The sequence below is a fragment of the Mercenaria mercenaria genome, chromosome 6 (genome assembly GCF_021730395.1).
Source record: "Mercenaria mercenaria strain notata chromosome 6, MADL_Memer_1, whole genome shotgun sequence".
In the NCBI taxonomy this organism is placed as follows: Eukaryota; Metazoa; Mollusca; class Bivalvia; order Venerida; family Veneridae; genus Mercenaria; species Mercenaria mercenaria.
Window position 1 is genome coordinate 53,355,176 of NC_069366.1, and position 9,956 is coordinate 53,365,131.

Genomic DNA, 9,956 nt, shown 5'->3' on the forward strand with positions numbered 1-9,956 from the left:
ATTCTTAAGATCGCATAATTGGAATTTATTGAAATATTTCGAAATGTCTTGAACAGCATGCATACTTTTAAAGTACACTGTCATACGTAATTATTTGCGACCACATATTCAGTTCTTCGTTGTAATAATTAGCACCTTTGAGATGTACGTATATTCTGTTTATTACAAATGACTCCTTAGTGTGACATGTAGATATTTGACTTTCGGTAATAATTTTTGGATGTTGTTGCTAATAATATGCACCACCATACTTTCCTATCAAATCATGCACAATTTTGTATTTTCAATACCGGTAGGTAAATGTTTGACGGACCCCGACCACAGCTGATATCGGATAATCCCAACCACCTCATTAGCAATCATCTGTTGTGAGAATCAGTTGTTTAAAATGAAATAGAATTTATGATTGTGACTGTGCTGATATAAGCTTGAAAGTCGTGAATCAAAAGTGTTTTGTACTAAATGTTTTAACCGCAAGTGTTTTTCTTCGGCGCTTCGAATCCGAAAATATTGTGCTTTGTTAATACCAAGACTCTAAAACTGTTCTTTTGATGATAGATTTTAATAATATCATTTGCAGAATATGTAGTCTGGGAATCCAGTCTGACTATTTCTATTTTTTGTTTCTACCTGTAAATTGACATCAGAAACTCAATGAATGCCAATTAACACTAATTAGCCCAAATTAAGTGGGATCTTTAATGCATAGATAATATGTACGATTTCTTCTTGACAAAGCCCGAATGTTATCAACGGCTTCCCAGGCTACAGAATATGGTGCAATGTGCATGCAAAGTACTTCTTATTCATAAGTTTCTTTTTTATCTGCTTACGCTGTTTGAAAATACCTTGGTTTCCTTAAAATAATCTGCATAATTTATTTTGTATATTTTCTGCGTTTGTTCCAATATATTTATTTAACTAGTTATTGTTTCCGCACGTAGTTTATTCTGTTAACGAGTGCGTCAGGCAGCATGTCTCTTCGAAATTTACTGAGAGCGATACATATATTATAGAAAGCTATTTGCGCATTGCATTATGGTATAACTGCATGATATATGTTCTATTAATAGAACACAAGTGCTATTATCCACTTCCAGTCGGGTTTTTTTTCCAACCATGCATTGGGGAATTCGTCTCGGCTATCAAAATTAGCAATACCCATGCACAGTCATGATACCTATAGTTTCAAGGGATAATACCATTGTAATTCGGTCACATAGAAAAGCAAATTACACGATTCGTGTCAAATCTCCGTAATGGTTATTTTTAGCCCACAAGTTTATTTTAGCACACAAGGCTGTATTATTGCGTTTTTTAATAAATATTGCCGATATTAAATGCATTGTTTTACATGGTACACACTTTTTTATATGTCTCGGCTAGGTTAAGTATGATAGTGTAATTGTGCAAAAAAATTGTTAAGTGAGGGAGGTACGTAGAACTACTTTTACGCACGTACTCCGCCCCAACAACACTATGCATTACGGATACATACGTGGACGCATTTGTCGAGATGTGAAGGCCCCGGGTTCGATTCCTGGCTACTCCCACTGTGGTTTTGTCCTTGGCAAGGCACTTTGTCACAATTGCCTAAGTGGACCCAGCTGTAAATGGGTACCAGCAAATTGCCATTATTTCTAATTTTATAGTCCATTGTAAGTAATTCTTACAATATGCACGCTTCTGGCGAACTGGACAGAAAATGAGACATATCTACCAGGGTAATCTTAATATAATTGTTTTATTTGTTCTTAAAATAGGGCCGCTCAAAAGCTCTACAGAGCTTATGGTCATTGTTTCACAAAGCGACGGTAAATATAATTTACCTTTACCTTTACTATTTTTTTAGGCTTTTTGCATTTAGAAATGTGTTGATTTTTGAAAGTTTGTATTAACATTGAGGCGGATATTCCGCCCCAACAACACTTTGCATTACGGATAAATAACGGCTTTTATCTTTGCCTACGTTAGCAATTCACACAGATCAATTTTATTATGTATAAACCGCAGTTTTCCCGCAAAATTTTGTAAACAAAAATAAGTGGCAATAATTTTTTGAACAAAAACAGACAGTCACGAAGTTTTATTCTAGCTATGCATTCATACTTATATTTCTGAAAATTCTACTTAACATGGACCCAGCCGAGGTTGAGTTCTTGGCTGAAAAAGAGTTGATAACAATCGTGCCAAATTTTACGTTGGACAAAATATTTTTGATTGGGGTTTGTAAATTTGTTGTAGATCTAGATTCCATATTAGAAAAACGTCTACGTCCCCGAAACAATAGTCCAACTACTTTGATGCGATCCTAGGAAATAATGAGATAATTTTTTCATATGGGCAATATCCCCACTCGCATCAAACACTGGAATGACCAAAATAGTTTAAGCATTTCTGATGAAATTTTCATCGCTGCCAACGCTTTAAATGCTATAGGTTTAAATGTTGATTATTTCACGAATTGGCCATAAATTAAAATATAACTTACATATATTGAAAGGGGATTCAATTCCTCATTAGTCTGTGTTAGAATTATCAAATAATATCCAAAATTACAAATTTTCTGGTGATTTTAACCTTTGTATGTACTGTACACAAACAACGTTGACCTTGTGTTTACACACCATATAAAACCAATAACTTAACATGACTGTGTACTGTGATTTAACTTCCATTATTTTGGTCCTTCAAAGTTTTGACATTTAGATTGCCTGTCACAAATATAAAACAATCTGAACGTCGAATTATTTTGACTACGTTCCCGCAAGAGGTTTGACGTCAACGGCAGATGGTTTGGATTCACCAGATCTTGCTAGAGGCTCTTTCCTGCATGGAAGAAATCTCTGATTGAAACTTGCATTCTGAATAAATTAAAGTTTTTGTAACCTGAGTCTAGAGGTCCGGTAGTCTAAATTAAAATAATGACATGGATGAAAGTTTTCGGGTTTTTAAGTCCCCAGTTGTCATTTTTCCAGATCGTGTAAGTCCGTTTGACAGATGGCCAGTTTGACAAATCAGGAGGCCATTTTATGTTCATAACCCCTTTAAAGGACAAAAGGAACCAGTAAAATCTACTCATCTCGGCCTAGACTTTATTTAAATGCACCATGAAATGGTTGACAATGAAAACAACTACAATAGAAGTTGTGAAAAAATATACAGTCACACAAAACTTGTTTTACATATATGTCGCGGAACAGACTTCGTCACGTTAGGGGAGATTGCTCGGTTGGTAGGGCACTTGCCCTGTAAGTGAGGGGTCCCAGGTTCGAGTCCGGAATGACTACACATGTTTCTCACCCTATGACAAAATGCATTCAACGAGGGACCGTGACATGCTTGCTTGGTCAGTCTTACGATGCTTGCAATATTATGTACTTCCAAAATTTCGAGGACAAATTTCCAATTTGTGGGGGTGTATGTCACGGTACCAGGGGTTTTTTTTACGACTGGGGGAAGAGGCCCCAGCCTGTCATTGGGGGAAGAAAATAGCACGTGACGAGCAGTTTTGGGGGATTTTTTCACTCAGGGGGGAATTTACAATTATGCATAATAAACACTTTAAACTATGTTTTTATTACATATTCTTGCAACTTTTAGCAACTATACACACTGTCACTTAGCAATAGATGGATTTGCACTAATGTTCATTTATCATTGTAACAAGGTGGGTGGGGAGAGTTGAAATGCTCAAATCATTGAATATTTAAAGGTCACATGCTTTTATTCACAAAAAATGCTTTAAAATAAGAGTTGCTTTTGCAAGAGTCATCATATTATTATTAAATGCATACTTTTGTTGGCTTTTTATTTCAATTGTACTAGAAAATCTTGTAAGAAAGGATAAAAAAGTCCGAAAATCACGATCGCGAAAACGTGTGACAAATATGAATAAACGAAAGCAAACATTAAAAATTCTTGATAAAATACCCGTTTTAAATTTCATCTTTTCACATGAACTATTCCATACTTATAATATCTGATTACTTAAAACATTTATATTTTATTTTGCTCTAGCAAAATACCTCGGCAGAGATAATAAATTTGCGTAACGGCCGATCGGCTTATTTAATCGAATCAAGCACATAAAATAATTACTTTAAATTAACAACACATAATACACAATACAGCATAAGCTGTTACCGCTAATTAACAAGAGGTACAAACACGATAATCTGACGCTGCATTGTTTATCAATCATCTATATTACATGCTGATGATAACCATGTGTCAGTCGGCGCGTGGCGTGATTGACATCTGTCAGTAGCTAATTAACATACGACGCTCCGCCTACTGTCATACCTACGCTGGTGTCGATAAACAGTATGAAGTTCACTGGGATTTTGATTGACAAGGGGCAGAGCTTTCGAACTCGTTACGCATCAAAGGGTATTACCGCGAGACAAGCAGACGCCCACGGCATATTATGTGCGGGTCAGATACGAGTTTTTATCGATTTTCGCTGGTCAAAACCGGAACCTCGGGTCCACTGAACGCTCTTCCAACATTTTTCTACTATTTCTAAAGGTTTTCACACCCATTGAAAATTGTGAAAGACCGTCTGCAGTTGTGAACGGGTCCGATATTCGGTCGGGAAAATCGCTGGGAGTAATCTCCATTGCTTTGTTTACGATTTTGGAGGGGGGAATTTCGGACGTAGGGGAATTTCGACTGCGGTAGGGGAAATCCTTGGCTGTGGGGGAAATCCTCGGCTGGGGGACGAGGCCGATATTCGGCCCCTGCTATAGAATAAAAAAAAACCCTGCGGTACAGACTTGGTCAGAATTTGTGTCAGGCGCCTTGTTAGCTCGGTCAGTAGAGCACTCACACTGTAGACGAGGGGTCCTAGGTTCGAGTCCCGGTTTTTCAGAATCCCATTGCCCAAATACCAAGCTATTTTTCCCCAAAACAGGTCTAGGCCCCTTCCCCTCCTGGTAAAAAAAAAACCTGTTAAATATATTGCATTTTGCCCGTTTAGCCCAATAAGGATCGCACAGATCTACGGATGGGGTTGTGAGTTCCATCCACAGACTGGGCGTATGTTTTCTGTTGGGATTTGATAAACAACATTGTGTCTAAAATCTTTCGTCCTCCACCCCTGAATAATGTGGGGAAGTTGGCAGGCAGTCTGGATATTGTTTCATTACCGGTAAAAGCAAAAATTCTGGTGCTTTGTCTGTGTCCACTTTTTAATACTCCGCATGTTATCACTATGAAAACCCAGGGCTCCAGATAATTTTTTTGGCCTATGAGTATTTACTCGTTATAATTTTTCTGAATGAGTAAAGTGGTAAAATCTGAAATTAACTAGGAATAATTTTACTCCTGAAAATTTGTAAATGTGAAAAGAATAGAAATTGGTTTTACAACATATTTTTTGGGTGTAATGCCCATGAATTTGTTTTCAGTTCAGTTCAACATTCCATTTTTTGCATTTTTTCCTCCCTTGGCTTGCTTTAGCTTAAAACACTCGCTACTGAATCCAGTAGAGTATTCAATATACCTATAAATATGTTTCGGGGATCATTTTCGTTGGTTTAAAAATGCGTAGAGTGTTTGTTCACTTTTTACATTCTTTGAAAGAGACATTTTGTTGTTTACTCAACACCAAAAGTTGGTATTTTAAATCGACACCGCTTTAAATTACACTACCGTACCATCAATATTGTTCCCCAACTATTTGATTTATACACACATTGAGTGTATAATATAGTTTAAGTTAGGTTTATAGAGTACCATTCAATGCGTGTGTATGTTCTATGTGGGAGAATTAATGCTGACCGTGCTCTGTTACGTAAAGCATTTAGATGATTCAGATTTTGTTTATGCTAGTCAAAAGTCATTGCCGGCATTTCTGTAATTTCTTACACGTTTTTATACGCTTCAAAATTATCAGACATGCGTATATGCATTATTTCAAAGCGTAATTTACGCTAATACGCATCTTATCTGGAGCCCTGAAAACCCAACCTTCTTACTCTTGAAGTAATCGAGGCTATTTAAATAGTATGAATGTTTTTAAAAATTGTTACTTTTATTTAGTTCTTACTCGTTTTGCCTTACAGGGAGATATTGGTCCGTTTACTGCTGGTTTACCAATAGAAGTTCCATTATGGATGGCAGTAAATCTGAAACAGAGACAGAAGGCAAGAATACGTCCTCCAGAATGGATGGATGTTGGTTTGTACTTACTTTTGATTCTTGATATGTGTCACTGTGTAAAAATGATCCTTGAATAAAATATTAAACAGTTGAATTGTCTGGAATTCAAGAGTCTCACCGCTTTTTATAATAAGTTAAGTTTTATTAAACTTGTTTATTTCAAATTAATTGTTGAAGAACTATCATATAAGATAAAAGGAACTTCATTTAACATTAGATATAGGATTTAAAAAAAACATTATCTTTTGTACTTTTTACCTAAAGCAATGATATAACACCACCTCGGAAAAATATTTTAACAGAATGCGAATCGGGATCTATAGGATGTTGCTGCATATATATAGATTCGCCTACTGATAAACGGTACTAATCTCCGCATACTGATGAAGTTTCCTAATAATACACTTCCACAAAGGTGTCGAGGCACGGCAATGAAAAATCAATCTATCGGCTTATCAGTGGCGTTGCAGTTCCCTTTCTATCTTCTTCCAAGTTTTTACTATCAACTTATGTTGACAAGGCTTAACAGATCCTTGGACTTTATACTTGTACCTTGCCTTTAAAAGTAGTATGGAGACAGTAGTCAACTTCAATTCTCGCAAGTATTTGAACCTCCGCTGTGTGAGGTTCTACCTATGCGTCACTTTGCCTCCCATTGCTTTACAGCTTTTTATCTGCCAAAGTTGTGTGCTTGAAGAAGTTTGTACATCTAATGCTAAACGTTTATAGTAAGCATAATAACTGGTATTAAAAACATTTTTTTTTTTTTTTCCTACAGAAAAATTGCAGGAAAAGAAACAGGAAGAGACAGATTCGAAGTTCTTCACAGCAATGCCGTGTAGACATTATATGGAGCTGACACAGCTGTTACTGAAATAGTAAGGAGTTATGTTCTGTGGTACATTTCTTCGTCTTAGATATACAATAGCACAGCTTATCAGCCGTTATCAGGATTGATGTTCTGTGCTACAATATAGCAGTTAACATTTTAGTCTACTGTAGTTGTAACTGGAAGAATCATAATTCTAAGGATGGACTGATTTTCATCTCTGAGTCATATCGAGAAGTTGTCAGTTACTTGTACGGAACAAGTACTGGTGCAGAATAACTGACAACTAATCTCCGTTGTGTATCTTGAGTATGTTTGAAAAATGGCCTGAAAGCAAGTCTAATGAATCATGAAAAAAAATAATTTTTGCATACATTATCATCAACATCTGGAAAATGTGCTATTGTACGACTCAGAACAGCCAGAAAAGGGTTAAGTGGAAAATGAATTTTAAATATGCATTTCAGTAAACTGCTTAAAATCAAATGACTAAATAGGTTAAACTGTGTGCCAAGGCTTATTGCCAAACATTATTGGTTTAGAAAATGTTAAAAGACCAACCACAACCAAGTGACCTACTTTTTTCTCCCACATGCAGAACTTCGTGAAAACATTCTAATACTGGTATAATACGGCTATACCACAAGAAGAAAGGTGAACAATTTAGGCCCTTCCTGAAAAATTGTGTGTACAACTTCATCTGCAGATGAAGTCTGTCCATCTCTTTTCAGTATATTTTAAAGATATAGGTAAATAAATATCTTACCCTGTAAAAACTGTGTAGTCTAAACAACTTAATACACCAGATACTGTACATATTGCTACATTTATTCAATAAAATGTTAAGACATTAAACACATTGTCTTGGCTTGATATATATCACTGTCAGTTTGTAACTGGATACCTGTATTTCTCAATTTTTTTCTTGCAAATTATATATAATTACCACCATAGAAATACAATATTCTGTTGGATGTCTTTAAACCTCGAGTTTATAAGTAAGAATTTATGCTTGATTAAAGAATACTGGTAATAAAGTGCAAGATCTGTCTTAGGCATTATAATAAATATATAGGGCAGTTGTAAAATTTGTTTGTTTACAGTGCAATGGATGATATACCTCATGCAGATGAGACGCGGACACTCATCAAAGATATCTGGGATCTTAGAATAGCAAAACTTAGAAGCAGTATTGATACTTTTGTAAAGAGTGATGCCACACATGCTAAGGTGAGTTGTGTCGAGATATTTTGTCAGGTTTACTTATGCCTCAGCTACGTGATTTAATAGGTATTAAATATAACCATGGCCGATACAGTCCAAGTTCATTTACTCCAGCTCGACTGCCATCCTTGGTTATTATATGCCCGAAGGGACGTATTCTGTTATGATGCCGGTGTCCGTTCTTTAGCGATTTAGTGTCTGCTCTTTAACTCTTGAAGGAATCCGATGAAACTTGACACAAATGTTCACCACATCGAGACGACGTGCAAAGCGCATGTTTTGGATGGCTCGCTTCAAGGTCACACTTAGGGATCAAAGGTCATATGACTTTGTTTTGTGTCTGCTCTGTAACTCCCTAACTGCTTGAAGGATTTTAAAGAAACTTGGCACAAATGTTCGCCACATCGAGACGATGTGCAGAGCGTTTCGGATGGCTCACTTTAAGGTCAAGGTCACACTTAGGGGTCAAAGGTCATAACTTCGGGCATACATTGCTCTGCATTGTGGTGCTCTTGCTGGGATTTAAGATAATTATTTAGATCAGATTTACTAAACATCTGTAATTGTTTAAAATCTACATAATTATGGTGTAAGTTTATTTCCTTTAGAAGTATGAAGCAAAAATATGATGGCAATCCATGTTTGAGTGATGTGTTTGTGTATGTGACTATATTTTCAGGATCCGTCTAAGCATTGCAGAGTTAATTGGGCTCATTTCTTTTCGACTAAGCGTGAATTATGATGGTATTAATCGGAGGCAGTGATAGCTCTAGTGACTGTATATTGCCACAGTATTACTTCCAATAGTGTCATATTGGTGTTTGTTAGAATGGAGACTAATAAATTCTAGTTAGTTTAAAACAGTTATTTTCCTTCTCTTTCAGTTAAATCATCTAACACTTATGGAGCTGAACACTGTTCGACCATTCCTTACGAAATCTCTCGATCATCTTCATATGTTACGGACTAACATTACTGGAGGGGTACAACTCACACAAGACTGAGAAACATGAAAGTTTCTGAATTTTACTGGTTTACCTCAATTTTTGGACTATTTCCTTTACTTTCTTTTTTTGTGAAGTATTGATTTTATGAGGGTTGTTTTTGAGATAACCAGAGTCAGTAGTACGACAGTTGATCCCAGTTTTGAGAAAATTAATCAGATTAGAACATCCAATTTTTCAAATTTACTAAAACCTCAGAAGAAACAAACAGGAGCATGAGTGGATATTGGTATTGATAGAAACGGGGAAAAAAATAGTGTTTTGAAGGAACTGAATGAAAAAACTTGTTGAATTTCTTTCAGATATCATAAAGTGCTTGATATATTTATCATCAAAGTATAAGATATATGTTTTTGTCTTCTTGTGTACATGCATGGAATGAAATAATTGTACATACAAGATAATTTTATTTTGTTATTAATTTTAGGATACAGTACATTTCTTTTCCTCAAGAGGTCAAAATATAATGTAGGGAATAGATTTTGTCTGTGGCTGCCATACGTCTTCCCAACTGTTAGTATCAATTTCAAAACAGTGACAGGCCCGTTTCAGCTTGCTTGTTACGTACATCTGTATACACAGAAAATGTTAGGAAAGGCTACCCATTTACCAAACCAATGTGCTTTCTTTCTACTATTATATCCACCTTATCCTTAGTAGGTTATAGGGCTGTCATTGATTGGGTCTTAGGCGTATCGACGATACCGATATATCAGAAGACAAATATCGATGAT

The 9,956-nt window shown here is 35.9% G+C and overlaps 1 protein-coding gene across 1 annotated transcript; it reads left to right on the forward strand.

Annotated features, from left to right (window-relative positions):
- Positions 1 to 2,010: 2,010 nt before the first annotated feature.
- Positions 2,011 to 9,669, forward strand: LOC123550118 (DNA replication complex GINS protein PSF2-like). Its single transcript, XM_045338555.2, has 5 exons — positions 2,011 to 2,225; positions 6,069 to 6,183; positions 6,944 to 7,043; positions 8,098 to 8,224; positions 9,103 to 9,669. The coding sequence occupies exons 1-5, from the start codon at positions 2,136 to 2,138 to the stop codon at positions 9,220 to 9,222; spliced, it is 552 nt and encodes a 183-aa protein (XP_045194490.2). The 5' UTR covers positions 2,011 to 2,135; the 3' UTR covers positions 9,223 to 9,669.
- The last annotated feature ends 287 nt before the right edge of the window (positions 9,670 to 9,956 follow it).

What these genes read in the sequence shown, in the direction of transcription:
- LOC123550118 (XM_045338555.2), top strand. Translation starts at nt 2,136, where the DNA reads ATGGACCCAGCCGAGGTTGAGTTCTTGGCTGAAAAAGAGTTGATAACA. An exon ending in TCCAGAATGGATGGATGTTG is followed by an intron (nt 6,184 to 6,943) that starts GTTTGTACTTAC and finishes TTTTTCCTACAG; the next exon opens with AAAAATTGCAGGAAAAGAAA. An exon ending in ACACAGCTGTTACTGAAATA is followed by an intron (nt 7,044 to 8,097) that starts GTAAGGAGTTAT and finishes GTTTGTTTACAG; the next exon opens with TGCAATGGATGATATACCTC.